This window comes from Sphaerodactylus townsendi, linkage group LG04 (assembly GCF_021028975.2).
Source record: "Sphaerodactylus townsendi isolate TG3544 linkage group LG04, MPM_Stown_v2.3, whole genome shotgun sequence".
Lineage (NCBI taxonomy): Eukaryota > Metazoa > Chordata > Lepidosauria > Squamata > Sphaerodactylidae > Sphaerodactylus > Sphaerodactylus townsendi.
In genome coordinates, this window is record NC_059428.1 from 2943361 (window position 1) to 2960817 (window position 17457).

At 51.1% G+C, this 17457-nt stretch overlaps 2 protein-coding genes across 2 annotated transcripts in view; one reads left to right on the top strand and one right to left on the bottom strand.

Moving 5' to 3' along the window:
• The window catches only part of LOC125430557 (protein phosphatase methylesterase 1-like), a 31638-nt gene extending 28521 nt beyond the window's left edge, over positions 1-3117 (bottom strand). Inside the window, 1 exon segment of the mRNA XM_048492540.1 lies at positions 2900-3117. Coding sequence (XP_048348497.1) covers positions 2900-3000 — 101 coding nt within the window. The 5' untranslated portion in view covers positions 3001-3117.
• A 458-nt stretch (positions 3118-3575) lies between these two features.
• C2CD3 (C2 domain containing 3 centriole elongation regulator) overlaps positions 3576-17457 on the top strand; it is a 127801-nt gene continuing 113919 nt past the window's right edge. Inside the window, exons 1-3 of the mRNA XM_048493000.1 lie at positions 3576-3753; positions 9081-9350; positions 10668-10825. Of these exons, the coding sequence (XP_048348957.1) occupies positions 3693-3753; positions 9081-9350; positions 10668-10825 (489 nt within the window). The 5' untranslated portion in view covers positions 3576-3692. The remainder of the gene's footprint in view (positions 3754-9080; positions 9351-10667; positions 10826-17457) is intronic.

A 17457-nucleotide genomic window follows, 5' to 3' on the forward strand; every position in this document is an offset into this window, starting at 1 on the left:
CCCGGACAGCTAAAAAGACCGGGCAAGAAGTGATGGGAAAGGCTGAACCCTGGAGAGCAGTTGCCAGTCTGAGCAGACAATATTGGTTCATGTGTGTTTAAGGAGGGGTGATGGCTCAGGGGCAGCTGCTTAGCATGCAAAAGTTCTCCGGTTCAATACCTGGCATCTCCAGTTTTATGGTACCACATCTCTTTTTAAAGAGACAAACCTAGCCCACCAGACCTTAGAACAGTGATGGCGAACCTATGGCACGGGTGCCAGAGGTGGCACTCAGAGCCCTCTCTGTGGGCATGCACAAACAGAGTTCATCATGTGGGGGGGGGGGGATCGCCCCCCACACACACACACACACATCTAGGCTGGCCTGGGCCACTGGGCTCGATTATTAGCATTAAACCTAAGACCGAGTTTTGGGGAAGCAGTGTAGGTAACCCTGTTAAGCGCTGCTAAACCCCACTGATTTTCATGCAAAGAACTAAAGTGCGATCCTTTACCTGGGAGTAAGCTCGGTTGCTGGGTATGGGGCTTGCTTCTGAGTAAACCCTCCTAGGGTCGTGATTCACCCGTTCGAAGAGTTGCATGGTTGCTTCAAAGCAAAGCCAACAACTACCACCAAGCTTACTCCCAAGTAACGCACGCTTCAGAGCAAACCAGTTTTTCTAAACTAAAACCTTAGTATTCAGGTTAAATTGCCATGTTGGCACTTTGAGATAAATAAGTGGGTTTTGGGTTGCAAATTGGGCACTCGGCCTCGAAAAGGTTCGCCATCACTGCCTTAGAATCATAGAGTTGGAAGAGACCAGAGGGAAGAGACCTTACTAGATGTAAGGTCGGTGTAAGCATTCATCCAGTCCAACCCCCCGCACACGATCAAAGCACTCCTGACAGATGGCCATCCAGCCTCTCTTTAAAAACCTCCAAGGAAGGAGACTCCTACATAGAAAAAAAGGATAAACCAGTGATCCCCCCGTCGCCCGGTTTCACAACTGGAAACAGCCACACACACACCCTGACACCAACCCCCCCCCCCCGCCCACCCCCACAACTTTAAAAGCAGCATCCCCCACTCTTTGTAAGAAAAGCCCCCTCTGTGACACACATTCCACCCTCTCGCAAGAGAAGGGCATGCCACTCCAGAGATGGAACTAGAATCTGGGAGCAAATCTTGCCAGGATCACACTTGGGAGCCCCAGGGAAGCAGTACTAAGTGTAAGGTTTCAAAGCACTACATGTAAGGGAGGTGTAAGCATTAAAAATACTAGGTGTAAGGTAGGTGTAAGCATGAAAAATACTAGGCGCAAGGTAGATGAAAGCATTCAAAGTGCTAGATGTAAGGTAGGTGTAAGCATTCAAAGTACTAGGTGTAAGGTAGGTGTAAGCATTAAAAATACTAGGCGCAAGGTAGATGCAAGCATTCAAAGTAGTAAGTGTAAGGTAGATGTAAGAATTCAAAGTACTAGGTGTAAGGTAGGTGTAAGCATTAAAAATACTACATGCAAGGTGGATGAAAGCATTCAAAGTAGTAAGTGTAAGGTAGATGTAAGCATTCATAGGCTAGATGTAAGGTAGGTGTAAGTACTAGGTGTAAGGTAGGTGTAAGCATTAAAAATACTAGGCGCAAGGTAGATGAAAGCATTCAAAGTAGTAAGTGTAAGGTAGATGTAAGCATTAAAAACATAAGAACAAGCCAGCTGGATCAGACCAGAGTCCATCTAGTCCAGCTCTCTGCTCCTCGCAGTGGCCCACCAGGTGCCTTTGGGAGCTCACATGCAGGATGTGAAAGCAATGGCCTTCTGCGGCTGTTGCTCCAGAGCACCTGGTCTGTTAAGGCATTTGCAATCTCAGATCAAAGAGGATCATTCAAAGTGATAGATGTAAGGTAGGTATAAGCATTCAAAGTACTAGGTGAAAGATAGGAGTAAGCATTCAAAGTACAAAGTGTAAGGTAGATCACGAGTAAGTGTGAACTGCAGGTGCCGGCAGAGGCAGGAAATTGTCTTTTCAATCTCAGCTATCCTCCCACACCCAACAGGATGATGACAGTGACCGGCTTTGTGAGCCACGCCACCAGCGTGGTTTTCTGCAATGACTACTCGACACGCCTCGCCAGCTAACACTTCATTCCAGCAACTGAGTCCCAAGCGGTGACCCTTGAGTAAAACCTAATTAAAAGTGCCCCAGATTCGCTTGCTTACATTTTGCTACCTTGGAAGATTGTTGTGCAGACTGCCAGCACCTATTACGGCGTGCTCTGAACACCATCCTCGTGCACTGTCCTTCTAGAGCAGGGGTAGGGAACCTGCGGCTCTCCAGATGTTCAGGAACTACAATTCCCATCAGCCCCTACCAGCATGGCCAATTGGCCATGCTGGTAGGGGCTGAGAATTGTAGTTCCTGAACATCTGGAGAGCCTAGCCTTACCTCAGCTCTAGAGACAACAATTGTGGAGTTCTTCCAGATGGATTACAAAGCCTCCACCATCCCTCCGGCCAGCATCATGCTGGCAGGGGATGATGGGAACTATAGTCCATTACATCTGGAGGGCCACGAGTTTGACACCTGTGTTCTAGAGCCAGGGTACATTGGAGGGTGGTGGTGGGATGAACGAGAGTCGTTAATTTCCCAGGCCAGCTGGGGTGGGACTAGATGACCTTGAGTGACTCCCTATTTCTTTATGTTTCCTAATCATTGGCCAAGATCAGCCCTCCCCTGGCAAATATACTGCCCCCCCAAAGGTGCACCCCACCCTACACATGCACCCTCATTGCTTTGGGAAGAGCGGCAGCCACACCCCCTGACGTCACCCTTTGCAAGAAGCCACGCCCCTCCCGGTTCCCCCGCACCTGCCATCCCGCCCAATGACGTCATGCCCACACATGCGCCCCCCCCCTTCTCCTACCCCATGCGCATCTTGGGCAAGGCCTGGCCGCTGCCCCCAGCAGGGCCCGGAGGGCGGGGCGGCAGGCGGCCCAGCTGCAGCTGCTTCTCCAGGGCGGACATGGCGAGCGGCGCAGGCCGGGCGGAGACCGAGGGGCGGGGAGCGGGCAGGATCCGGCCCCCGCCCTCTTGGAAGGAGCCGCCGGTCAGTCGCTCCCAGCAGCCGCCGCGCGCGCTCTCCCGCCGGAAGTGCGCGGCTCCCTGCCGCGTGGCCTCACGGGAAATGAAGTCCGGGTCCAGAGGCGCGGAATGGAGAAGAGGCGCTGTTTGGGAGACGCCTACCGGAAGTGCCCGTGGAGCAGTACGGGAAATGGAGTTCAGGAGATAGGGGGAGGAGAGAATAACGGGACAGGCTATCGGCACTATGAAGAAAGGGCAGTGACGTGTTTCTCTGAAGGGGTGCGAAGTGCATTGTGGGAAATGGAGTCTTTACGCCGCTCGTCCGTCAAGTGTCCAACATTTGAATTTTCTTTCTCTCCGAGCGGGCATTTAATGACCGTTGAGGAGAACCGGATGTCGTCTCATCCCTTCTCCCGGGAAACCGACCCCGGGGAGGGCGGCTCTCCGTTGCCATAGAGATGGGCAGTCCCTTTTCATAGGGCGGGCTTTTGCAGAGCCTTCTGGGGGTTGCAGTTCGACGCCGGCCCGGGGATTCCACCGCCGTTGGCGCCCTTTTCCCAGAGGGCCTTGCGAGGCGAGCCGTTGCTAAGCAGCGGGAAGCGACCCCGGGGCCTACTTCGGGCCCGGGGGGGAAGATGAAGCAGAAGAAGCCCAAGAGCGGCCCGGCTCGGACCAAACCTGGACGCAAAGCGAAGGGTGAGCGGAGAGACGCCGCGGGTTCAAGTTGCGACTCCGCCCCGGAGCTCCTTGGTAGACTCTGGGCCGGGAGCTGCTCTTTGTCGGCCTGGCCTACCTCTCAGGGTTGTTGTGAGCGGACGAGAAATGTATAGACGCCGCCCTTAAACTGAATAAAAGTAGCTGAGGGAGGATGACTGTGAAGGCAATGAGAAGGACGTTCTCGAGACAGGTGTTACTGGCTCCTCCATGTTAGGATCATAGTCATCCCTCCGCTGCATAGATGCTGGCAGGGGATGATGGGAACTGTAGTCTATAACATCTGGAGGGCCGTGAGTTTGACACCTGTGCTCCAAGGCTTGACAGCAACCTGGACGGAAAAGCGTCCTGGCCTTTTAAACAGAGTGGGATGCTATGGAATAGGGCACAGATGTCCTATTTTTTGTGCAGTACTTTGCCATTGCTTTCCCCGGCCTTTTACCCCCAGCTATAAAGAAGTCAGGGTGGCTCAGATGTTCAGAATCCGTTTCATCAGTTCTTCCGTAATGGCCAATTGGCCATGCTGGTAGGGGCTGATGGGAATTGTGTTCCTGAACATCTGGAGAGCCGCAGGTTCCCACCCCCCCGTGCCAGGTACTCATTTACTCCACCAAGGAATGTTTGGTTGGTTGAGTTGGACCAAGGAGCCAGCTGCTAGATTCAATCCACTGGAGGCTAAACTCGACCGTAGGAGCTGCAGTGTAAGGACTTAACTACTATGCTATCAGGGTTCTTAGTAGAATGGTACACCACTTCTCAATTTAGACTCCATTCCCATTGATACAGCCCAGAATCGTGATTATTTTCTTGGTTAAACATGACTGTTGATCACGCTCAGCTTGTGGTCTACTTCAAGACTCCTAGATCCTCACATGTACTCATTGTCGCTTCAGGTGTCCCCGTCCTGTACCTGTACATTTCATTTTTTTCACCCGAGTAGAATCTTACATTTCTCTTTGTTGAAGGGCCACGAGTTTGACATCTGTGCCCTATGCCACAACATCCCACTCCGTTTAAAAGGCCAGGACGCTTTTCCGTCCAGGTTGCTGTCGAGTCTGAGAGAATGGTACACCACGCCCCTCCAGATGGACTACAGCTCATCACCCTGCCAGCATCATGCTGGCAGGGGATGATGGGAACTGTAGTCCATGACATCTGGAGGGCCGTGAGTTTGACACCTATGGAATAGGGGTCTGCAACTCCAGTTGTTCATGGACTACAATCCCCATTGGCTGTGCTGGCAGGGGCTGCTGGGAATTGTAGTCCATGAACATCTGGAGAGTCACAGTTTGCAGACCCAGCCTATTCTCCCCCTTTAGGTCATGAAAAGCTTCCCCTGAGCGTCCATTTAAATAGTTCTAAAAGGAGAGGATCTCCTTTCTGTTCTGTTTCTGTGACGTGGATGATGGAATAGAGGGCCTGCCAATCAAATTTGCCAAATTAGGAGGGGTAGCTAATACCTCGGAAGTCAGGGCCAGACCTGGAATGACGAGAGGGCGGGGCCAAAACTAACAAAATGAATGTCAACAAAGAGAAATGTAAGATTCTACACTCAGGTAGAAAAAAATGAAATGTACAGATACAGGACGGGGGACACCTGGCTTGACAATAGTACATGTGAAAGGGATCTGGGAGTCTTAGTAGACCACAAACTGAACGTGAGTCAGCAGTGTGATGCGGCAACCAAGAAAGCCAATGCGATTCTGGGCTGTATCAATAGGAATATAGGGTCCAGATTAAGGCGAAGTTGTACCCATTCTTGCTCTTTCATTGGGCGAGTCGCTGCATGTAGTAGTTAAGTCCTTTGCACTGCCGTCATTACCTGTCAGGAGTTTGAGCCCCCCGGTCAGATATCCTGGCAGCTGGCTCATGGTCAACTCAGCCAGCCAGCCATTCCCTTGGTCAGTAAATGAGTACCCAGCACATAGCTAGGGGTAAAGAATAGCCGGGTGCGGCAAAGTACTGCACAAAACCGTCTATGAAATCACTTTGCAGTGGGAAAATTCCAGGGTCTAACACCCACTGAAGGGGAAACTTTACCCTACTCCATTAATCAGACCTCACCCAGGAGTACCGTGTTCATTTCTGAGCACCGCAGTTCAAAAGATATTGACACCTGGAACGGGTCCAGAGAAGCCGCAACCGTCGGTCAGTCAAATTCTGGAATACATGCCCTATGATATGGTGGTGAACTCATGGCAACGGGTGCCGAGTAAGGCACTCAGAGTTCTCTTGTGGGCACGCAAGCTGCTTGCCCCAGTTTGGTCACTTGGCAGCGCTGGCAGCCAAGAGGGCTTAGGGTGCTGCGGATACCAGGGCACGCGTCTCCGCAGGCGTGGGCGGTGGGTGTTCGAGGGAGGTGTTTCAGAACATTCCTGGGGCATTCCAGGGGGCAGGGTGGGGCGTGGAAGGGGCATGGGTGCAAGCGCGTCCTGTGATGCAGTTTCCTTGCTCCACTCGGCACTAAAAGGCTCACTGCCCATGAGGAGGTTCTGTGGTTTGCCATCACTGCCCCATGAGGAGCAGCTTAGGGAACTGGGTATGTTTACCCTGCAGAAGAATAGGTTAAGGGGTGACATAATATTGGAAGGGATGTCAAGTCGAAGAGAGAGCAAGCTTGTTTTCTGCGGCCCCAAAGACTAGGACCAGGAGTCATGGGTTCAAAGTGAAGGAGAAGAGATTCCACCTAAACAGTAGGCAGAAAAAATGAAATGCACAGATATAGGATGGGTGACACCTGGCTTGACAATACTACATGCGAAAGGGATCTGGGAGTCTTAGTAGACCACAAACTGAACATGAGTCAGCAGTGTGGGGGGGGGGGGGAGCCAATTCAATTCTAGGATGCATCAATAGGAATATAGTGTTTAGATTGAAGGAAGTAACTGTACCACTCTTCTCTGCATTGTGTCCAGTTCTGGGCACCCCAATTCAAGAAGGAGGTTGACAAGCTGGAACGGGTCCAGAGGAAGGCAACCAAAATGGTCAAAGGTCTGGATTCCGTGCCCTGAGGTTAGGGAGCTGCAGATGTTTACTCTGAAGGAGAGAAGGTTAAGGGGTGACATGATAGCTATATTTAAATATTGGAAGGGATGTCATGTCGATGAGAGAGCAGGCTCGTGTTCTACTGATAGGGTGACATAAAATTTACTAGGCCAGCTATGTTTATGGGGTGGTTTGCCATTCCTTCCCCAGTTGTCTACAATTTACTCTCAGCAAGCTGGGTATTCATTTTACTGACCTTGGAAGCACTCAAGGCTGAGTCAACCTAAGTCAAGTTGGCTTCCGGAAACCCACTTCTGTCGAGATCAAACTCAGGTCACGACCAGAGCTTTTGACTGTAGTACTGCAGCTTACCACTCTGCCCCCTGGGCTTGTTTGAAAACGTGTCAAAAAACCCACTGTCAGAAACTCTGCGAAAATATTTCATTATAGTCATGACGGTACTCGCTAGTATTTTCACCAGGGTCTCTGCTTCAAGAAAGGGACATTTCTTCCAACACCAAAAACTTTGCTGAATTGCATCTGCGTTAAAACTGGCAAATCTTCACAGCCAGATTTGCACCTGGCTCCTTTCGCTTAATCTTATCTGCACTAAAAAAAAAACAAAACTGGTTTTTGTGAAGCTCCGGATGCTGTCGCGTGCCACAAGCGAGCCGTCACTTTTTTTGACAGCCAGGAGCTGCCGTAACTACTCCTGCATGTTTGGGATGAGATGCCTCGTCTTGTTGATGGCTTTGACTTGCTCTGTGTAAATCCACTGTTGAGTCTCAGCGAGAGAAAAAGACTATAAATTGTTAAAAGATATTTAGTTTTTTGCAAGACAATCCTGTGCAGAGATTCTCTAGTAGTCTAAGCCCGTTGAAATGAGTGGGAGTCATTTTCTTCAGGATCGAACTGTCAGTGTGAGGCAGGACGAGGGAGCCAATATTTTGGAAATGTCCTTTTTCTCAGCTTTAATTTGTTTCAGTTTGGCTTACTTATTCCATACTAGTGGGCCCGGCCACGCTTTGCTGTGGCAATTCTCCTTCTCATCATAGTCCGCAACCCACACAGATGTCCATGCAGGTCCAATGATCCCCAGCACAGCCTTTTGGGGTGGTCAAATGGAATCCCTCTTTCCCTTTTCAATGCACATCGTGATATGGTGCTGTCTTTTTTTTTTTTAGTTTAAGGTAACCCTTTCCATTCCACAGCGGAACTGTCCAGAGTGCCACGCACAGTCCTGGCTTGGGTAAGGCAGAACTGGGGCAAGGAGGCTATCCCAGTCAGGCAGCAGAGGCAGGGTGGTGAGGCGCTCAGATCGAGGCCAGCTGTCTGGGTTCTTAAAGGGCCACGTGCAAAAGAAGCAGAGCCAGTAGTGTTGGTTCGCCCCCACCCCGTGGATTTTCTTAGAAGAAAAAGGCAAACTCCAGTTCACTTTTAGTAAAAGAGAGCTGTGGCGAACATGGGTGAGGGAGTGGGTAAGTGGTGGTTGGATGTGAGGGAGGGCAGAGTGAGGTGTGTGAGGATGAGCTGGATGTGTATTGTGTGGCAGCAGTGGGTGAGGCACAGAGAGTGAAAGTTACCTGCGTGTGAGTGGGGGGGACCCCCCCTGACATCCTGCATGGCAAAGTGTGTATGTGTTTCACTTCCACTCGTATTACCTACCAGTATTACCTATTTACTGTTTTCACTGCTCATCTCTGCCCATCTGCATAAACATCCCAAGGCCTCAGGCCACAGACAGACATGCTGCACGGACATTCTAAGGGTTACAGTTAAACAGAGGCAGCTTCATGGCCTGGTGCGCCAGGAAAAAGACGTTTTACCTGGCTCATGTATGGACTTTTGGTGGTTTGAAGGTCCGATTACCTGCCTGCAACAGGGAGTGACGTCCTGTGAAAATTTGGGGACGATCCATCCAGCCGCTTCTGAGGGAGACCATCAGGAACAAACACACTGTTAGATTTTTATATATATAGATGAGAGCTCAAGGGGACTTCTGAGCTCCAGTAGCTCTGTCTCCCACTCTGGTTGGTCAGGAGCGGGTACTTTGCATAGGTGCTCGGTTGTAGCACCTATGTATATTTTCTCTCTTTCAGGAAACCGAGTAAAATGAATAAAGGGGAAAAAACCTAAAATTCAGCAAATAAATAAGATTTTTTTAAAAGAAAAAAAAGACATCCATAAAGAAATGAAATATATTTACTTATACGGAAAATATAAATAACCCTTGATATAATATTCAGCACTGATGGGTGGAAAATCTTTGCAAATCTCCGTTTGCTTGGTTTTAGTCCTCATTCCTCCTCTCCCGTTTTTCACAGGCCTTTGCAATGTCTCCCCCTCCACCAGTTTGCCGCCCCTGGTAGAAGGCCAGCTGCGTTGCTTTCTGAAACTGACCGTCAGCAAAATCTTGTGGATGGTGACCAAACCTCCAGCTTCCGTCGTCGTCCGGGTGAGGTGGTGGGGAGAAACTTCGGACGGGACCGTCTTTATTCCCCGGGGCACTTCTCAGGCGGAACAGAAAACTTTTAAAACCACCACCTGCTACCCTGTTCGGTGTGGCCCAAAGCAGTTCATCTCCTACCTGACAGGTACATGTTGAGTCTTGGAATTCTAAAAATAGGATATGTTGTATTGTCGGAGGCTTTCACGGCCAGCATCACTAGTGTGTTTTGGTTTTCCGGGTTGTATGGCCGTGTTCCAGTAGCATTTTCTCCTGATGTTTTGCCTGCATCTGTGGCTGGCATCTTCAGAGGTTCTGATAGTAGTAAAGCAAGTGGAATATATATATATCTGTGGAATGTCCGGGGTGGGAGAAAGAACCATTTGCATTGGTTAGAAGTATTAAGGGTTCAATTTGCAAGTGTAATTTGCATGTGTTAAGTGGAATCCACCCATTTTAGCATAGATATGTAAGACTGAAGTTGCTGTTGAAGCAGCGGATTTACTCGGAGTAGACCACCTTGCAGGACACAATGTAGACAAGAACTGACAGACACACAGTCACCAGTGCAGTTCTATTTATTGCTCTCTACTGACAAAGAGCTTCGCCAGACCACAGGTGTTTTCAGGCACAAATCACTCTGTTGTCTGTGCTATCTATATACAAATGTGGTACCAATCAGGTGCCCTCACCTTATCAGGTTTTGCACACGGTACATGTGGTGCACTCAGTCCTAATTTGCACACGGCACCTGCTAGAACAGGGGCGGGAACCCGCGGCTCGCGAGCCGCATGCGGCTCTTCCGCCGCTGTTCTGCGGCTCCATGAGCCGAGCCGCGGGGCCCATCTTCACCCGCCCTGCAAGGAGCAGGGCGGGCGCTTCACTTGCCCGGCGGCCGGCCAGGCCGAGCCGCCGGGACCCTCTTCGCCCGCCCTGCAGCGGGGGGGGGGTGAGCGGGCGGTGGGGGCGCGAGCGAGCAAGTGGGCGGGGGAGCGGGGGAGGGTGAGCCAAATGGCTCTTTGAGGGGAAAAGGTTCCCGACCCCTGTGCTAGAAGGAGGGTCCAGCTATCATTTAGATTTTGCTCATCTAAACACATGTTCTGACAGTTGCATAATCAAATTAGTGAGGGTATCTGCATAGCAGTTGCCTGGCATTTTAATCCATTTAATTGCTTCCTGCAGAGAGACATCCTGTGTCTGGGTGGTGTTCACTAACCCTTGTCTTGATTCTAGTGTTTTTAAGTACTGGTGGCCAAATTTTGTTCATTCTCATAGTTTCTTCATGTCTGTTGAAGTTCACTGGGGAATAGTAAAGGACTATTTAAGAGGCAGAGCGAGACCATCTTTTTTATATAGAAGATAACTCTGATATTTAATTGCCCTTTTCTCCAGTTGTGAGAACAAACCTATTTTTTAATTGTACGCCAAACCAGCCACTCGTTTAATCCCACTTTGTTTCCTGTAGATATGGGTGTCCTTGTACTGGAAGTAATGACCAGAACGGACCACCTTCCCATCGGGCGTGTCCAGATCGGGGGGCTCTCACAGCTGTCCCCGAGTCATCCGATCAGTGGCTTTTTCACCATCGTGTCCCCAACGTCTGAGAAGACAGGAGAACTTCAGGTACCTTTTCCTGCTGAACATTTTTAATCTGTGCTGAAAAATGAATCTCTCACCAAGGATGTTATTTTTGTTTCAAGCCATTCCGCAAGCTGACTCATTAGCATGTTTCAGACAATGGCAAAAAAGACACAAGTAACCTAATTGGCAAGGCAAGAAACCACAAGTTAAATACAAAAATGTGCAGGGATGCAAAGGAAAGTGTGTGTAAGGGTTTCAATGGTGTTGATGGTAAAGTAACCTTGAGTGCATTCCACAGCCCGGGCGATGGGCCAGCTTCATCGGCGGAGACCTTATCTCTGCGCGGGAGATGAGGACTCCGTTCCCATGGGAAGCAGGAAGGGGGATGGGATGAATAGAGTTATAACCTGTGCTTCTGGCAGGAAGTGTCATTCCTGCCACTGCGTGTACTTGAGCTTTCTAAGATGTCTGAATAAACGGTCTTTTTCACCAAAGAGCCTTTTATTTCTGCTTCTATTGAATTCCTTACATTGTGGCAGGAATCCTAATCCATCTATCTCACTAGTGCAGTGGACCTCTAGTGTCTCGACATGGAGAGGTTGAATGTTACTGCGGAAGGTGCGGTAGCCCCCAAAGAGGGCTCCGACCTTTCCCTTCTGGATCTGGAGGAACCGGCAGGAGAGCGGGCCTCGCTGGTGGCTCTTTCCCGTCCTCGTATCAGCGCGAGTCATCCTTTACTCCGTTGGAGCGAGGGACGTGTGGCGACCATGAGGGACTTCCAGCGAGTCGTTTGGGGCGCTGTCTATGGATCGAGCGCCTGTGGATCGGATCTCTACCCGTTTTAGGTGTGGATTACAAACCTCAGATGCAACCTGTCATGGAGGAAGCGGGCCTGACCACCTTTCATGCGGCAGCAGGAATCCATTGAGCGATTCCTGGACTCGTGGCCTACGGTGATGCTCCAAAAGAACCACCGTGGCACAGCACTGGGGCCCGATCGAAGGACACTGGGACTAAACCTGGGATTGGGAGGAGGGTATCCGTGCCGTCTTCCACTCGGACCCACCTGATCCCGGGCCAGCGACCGCACGCAAGGTGCCCCGGGGAGCCACCGGTGGCTCCGATGGCTCCGATGTCACCAGCTTCCAGACTGACGAAGAGTCCGAAGAAAGCCTGCATTCCCAGCCGGATCTGTTCCCTCTCCCGCCGAGAGAGGACTGGGATGAGGAAGTGGGGCGACTGCGAGATGCCCAAGCAGCATGGAACCGTGAGCGCCAGCTATGGGAGGAGGAGCGGGCACAATTCGCAACAAGAGCACGAAAACCTGCAGAGGGACCGGGACCAGCAAAGCGCCAAGAAGTCCAACTCGAGTTGGACCGTGCCAAAGATCGCGCTCCAGCGGCAATATGAGCAGAATCTGTCCAGTCCGCTTGATAAGGTCCTGGAACACTCCAGACTGGATTTACAGCGGTAACGCGAAAGCGTTCAGGCAACTAGCATGCGCATAAAGTGAGCTTACTGCAGCTTTTAAGCGGGGCCGAACTGGCTAAAGTGGAGCGAGAAAAAGCTGCTCTGCATCGCGCACCAGGATACGATGACCCATAAGGAGAGGGAGCTGGCTGCGTTAGAGAGGGAGCTAAGGAGGCAGCTTGAACCAGGAAGCTTAAAGTTAGAGTCTATGCTGTTACTGATAATGCCGAGGCCAGGGAGGCCAAGTATCTGGAGTCCTGCCACCCTAGCGCCAGCCTGGCCACCGCCAGCGCCCCCGATTCCGGCAACCCCCGTCACAACAGCTGCCTACCCAACCTGCTCAACCAGCGCAACCGCAGCGCTGGCAAGCGCCAAGAGCCCGTGGAGCGAGGTTGCTTTAGGCCCCCGATGCAGCCCGTTTTGATGGGACCGCTTCCAAACACCCTACTTCATTTTGCAACTCAATGCCCGCTTGGAAGACTATGATGATTTATGCCGGTCTGAGCCCGAAAAAATACGGGACAGCCATCCAGTCCTGGATGGGGCAGCTTAACCGACTGGTTAAGTGACTCTTTTGGATTTGCAAGATGAAGACTCTCGCCGCGATGCCCGCATTCCTCCATGCCCCAAATGCGCGCATCCAAGATCCAGGCGCCGAGAATGAAGCTATCCGGACCATCAAAACTATCCAGCAAGGCAACCGCCCGTTTGCAGAATTTGCCCGTGAATTGCCGTGCGGCGTACTCGACTTCCTCCTGAGTGGCCTGAACGCATGAAATCACGGAAATACTTCTCGGATGCTGTGGGCTGACAAGCTGCGTGAAAGCGGTGTTTTTAATTCGGTTACCTCGTGCTATTGCAGGTGGATCCAGTTGGGATCCCAGGTGAAATACCGTTTGGAATATTTCCGTGCCGGAGGCCGCCCACGCTTAAAACCTGCCACTGCGCCCACCAAGCCAAGCCCAGCCGCCCCTACCGGGAAACCACCTCTGAGCGCCGTCGCCGACTGGGATTGTGTCTTTACTGCGGAGGGCCAGGTCATCTAGCCGTCAACTGTCCCAAGAAACAAAAACCAACCGCTCCAGCTACGCGCACTCCATCTGCCAAGCCACCACGCATAGTCCGGGGCGCCTCCGGCGGGCTCATCTAAAGCGGTCATCGAAGGCGACCCAGAGGAGGGGGAAGCGGCTTCATTTGCCTTTCTTCAGCCCCCATGGACAGGGGGCCGACTCCTGACGCGGTGAGGGAAGGCAGCGCTCCCATTACTGTGTCAAGCGTTTCTGGCCAACCCCGCTAAACACACTTTCGCATTATAGCCTCGGCCCTTGTGGACTCTGGCTGCTCCCATTGCTTACGGCAGCCCCAGGTGGCAGAAGGAGCTAGGTCTGGACCAAATTCCCCTGGCTAAGCCCATACCATTCACCCAAATGGACGGCAGCCCCCTCGGGAACGAAGGACCGGCCCAGTTCAAAACACAACCGGTTCTCCTCCGTTGCGCCGACCATTGGGAGAAAATTAGTTTTATTTTGGCGCCAGTGGCCAAACACTCCATAGTTTTGGGCATGCCATGGTTATTGTTACATGAACCAAAGTTCATTTGGAAAGAACGGATCTTAGAATTCACTGACCCTCCCTGCGGTGAACACATGAATTGGGGGGAAAACCCAACTTCTCCTGACACACCCCCCTCCCTGGCTTCATCAGCGATTGCTCCCGATTCTATTGGCATCCCACCGGCGTACCATGATCTAGCCAGAGTTTTTCAGGAGCAAGAATGCGATCAGTTGCCACCCCATAGAGACACTGACTGCAAAATCGTTATACAACCAGGGGCGCAACTGCCCAAAGGTAGAATCTACCGTATGAGTCCCAATGAGGAGAAGGAACTTCGTGCCTTCTTGGATAAGAACCTCGCTCGCGGGTTCATACGACGGGCTACCAAACACACACACACTGCTCCCGTTTTGTTTGTGAAGAAAAAAGATGGGTCTTTACGGCTTTGCACAGATTATCGAGGTCTCAATGCAGTCTCCCTGTCCAATAAATATCCTTTGCCTTTGATCAAAGACCTTTTAGATGCACTGGGCAAAGGACGCATTTTTACTAAATTGGACTTGAGAGAAGCTTACTACAGGGTCAGAATTGCTGAAGGCTATGAACACTTGACTGCGTTTAACACAAAATTTGGACAGTTTGAATACTTGATAATGCCATTCGGGTTAAGTGGGGCCCCCGGGGCTTTTATGGCCCTTATCAACGAAGTTCTCCATGATTTATTATACAAGGGAGTTGTGGTATACTTAGATGACGTGTTAATTTATTCACAAACCATAGAAGAACATGAAACATTGGTTCGGGAGGTATTGAAACGCTTACTCGACAACTCTCTCTTTGCCAAACTCTCCAAATGCTGTTTTCACCAGACCTCCATTGACTATTTGGGTTACCGGATCTCGCCCGAGGGCTTGAAAATGGATCCTGCTAAAATTGACGCGGTCCTTCAATGGCCTGCCCCCACCAACCGCAAAGAACTCCAATCTTTTCTTGGTTTTGCTAATTTCTATCGTGACTTTATACCCCAATTCGCTGAACTGACCCTCCCTCTCACAGACCTCTTACGCACTAAGGGTAAAGATCCACTGTCCGCCAAGCCCGGGGCCCCCCTTTCCTGGTCTGAGGAGTGTCAAACAGCCTTTCAACTCTTAAAGTCTGCTTTTACCACCGAACCTATCCTAAAGCATCCAGACCCAGATCTCCCGTTTGTGGTTCACGTGGATGCCTCGGACAAAGCACTTGGGGCAGCCCTGTTGCAGAAAAATAAAGATGGTAGGCTGGTTCCGTGTGCTTATTTATCTAAGAAATTCTCTGGTGCTGAACTCAACTGGACTGTAGGGGATAAAGAGACTGCGGCCATCAAAGTAGCACTCTCCACTTGGCGCCACTGGCTGGAGGGGGCTAAACACCCCTTTCAGGTTTGGTCGGATCACAAAAACCTGGCCGCTCTTTCCACCCCCCTCAAGATGTCCGCAAAACAACTCCGTTGGGCCGATTTCTTTTCTCGTTTCTCTTTTACAGTCCATTTTTTCCCCGGGAAAACCAATAAACTGGCTGACGCGCTCTCGCGCCTACCCGGGGAGGGGGGTGGAGCTGCCTTACGAGACATTCCACGCACTGTTCTCTCCCCCTCCCAGTTGGGGCTGGCTGTCACCCGATCTCAAACGTCCACTCCTCCTCCACCGCCCATTCCTAGTCTCGTCTCTCCTTTCCTGCGGGAACTCGAGGAGGCGGGGCTGCACGAGCCTCCAGCGGAGGAAAGTGACTCCCAATTGCGTTTGGAGAATGGAGTTTGGCGGAGGGGGGAATGTTGGTACGTGCCTCCCCCCCTCCGCAAGCAGGTTCTTGAAGCCTGCCACGATGCCCGCTCGGCTGGACATTTTGGCTTTCTGAAAACTCTGCATTTAGCCCGCCGTCAGTTCTGGTGGCGCGCAATGCGCAAGGACATTGAGGCGTATATTAAAGGTTGCTCGGTTTGCGCAGAAGCCAAAACCATTCCAGGAAAGCCCCATGGGCTGTTGAAACCTCTCCCGGTGACCTCCCGCCCTTGGGAAGTCATCTCCATGGATTTTATTACAGATTTGCCCGACAGTCATGGCAACACGGTTTTGTGGGTGGTGGTGGACTTATTTTCCAAACAAGCCCATTTTATTCCGTGTGCTTCCATCCCCTCCGCTCCTAAGTTGGCACGGCTGTTCATTCAACATGTTTACCGTCTACATTCCGCCCCCGTTAAGGTGGTCTCCGACCGCGGCCCCCAATTCATTTCAAAGTTCTGGAAGGCGTTTTTGGGGTTGTTGGGGGCCGCCCCGGCGGTCGCCGCCCCCTACCACGTTCAAAGTGACGGTGAGACGGAGAGAACGAACAGAACCCTAGAGCAGTATTTACGTTGTTACACCAACTACCACCAGGACAATTGGTGCAAGCTCATTCCGTTTGCGGAATACGCCTATAACAATGCGGTTCATAGCAGTACAAAGAAAACCCCCTTTGAAATTGTGTCTGGTCGCTCCTTCCCGCCGTTGCCACAACTACCCACGACAGCTTTGGACCCTCCAGAGTTTCAACAATGGATTTCATCCCTAGCCGAGGGGTGGAAATCGGTCCAGACCGCCTTACAACAGGCTAAGGATTCCCAAAAGCTGCAAGCGGATAAACACCGCTCGGATTTCCCTCTGCGTGTGGGCGCTTGGGTGTATTTGTCTACTAAAAATCTCAGAGACGTGCATAAATTTTCCAAACTTGGCAAAAGATTCGTGGGACCTTTTCAGATTACTAAAGTGATTAATGATGTCACTGCCCGATTGGATTTGCCTAACTCTCTTAGTAACATTCATCCTGTCTTCCATTCCAGCTTGCTCAAGGAGGCTCCCGCTTCCGATGCCTGGCACGACCCGCCGGAGAGGCCCCCACCGACTATTATTGATGGTCACAAGCACTACGAAATTGACGCCATCCTGGACTCTCGCTTTAATCGCAAACGCTTGCAATATTTAGTCTCTTGGGTGGGATATTCCTCTGGGTATAATCAATGGGTTTATTCCGAAAATATTGAGGCCCCCACCCTTATTTCTGCTTTCCACCGCGCCTTTCCGCATAAACCTGGGGGGGAGGGGTCTTCTTTAAGGGAGGCAGAGTGTAAGGGTTTCAATGGTGTTGATGGTAAAGTAACCTTGAGTGCATTCCACAGCCCGGGCGATGGGCCAGCTTCATCGGCGGAGACCTTATCTCTGCGCGGGAGATGAGGACTCCGTTCCCATGGGAAGCAGGAAGGGGGATGGGATGAATAGAGTTATAACCTGTGCTTCTGGCAGGAAGTGTCATTCCTGCCACTGCGTGTACTTGAGCTTTCGAAGATGTCTGAATAAACGGTCTTTTTCACCAAAGAGCCTTTTATTTCTGCTTCTATGGAATTCCTTACAGTGTGTGTGTGTGGGGGGTCTCATGTTACTAAATTTAAAATTGAATTTTGAAACTACTTGTCTAGTGTGGATAAGAGGTTGGGTAACTTTGAAGAACACTTGGATTGGAAGGGACATAGAATCATAGAGTTGGTAGAGACAAGAGAGGCCATCAAGCCAACCCCCTGCCAGGCAGGAACACACAATCAAAGCACTCCTGACAGATGGCCATCCAGCCTCTCTTTAAAA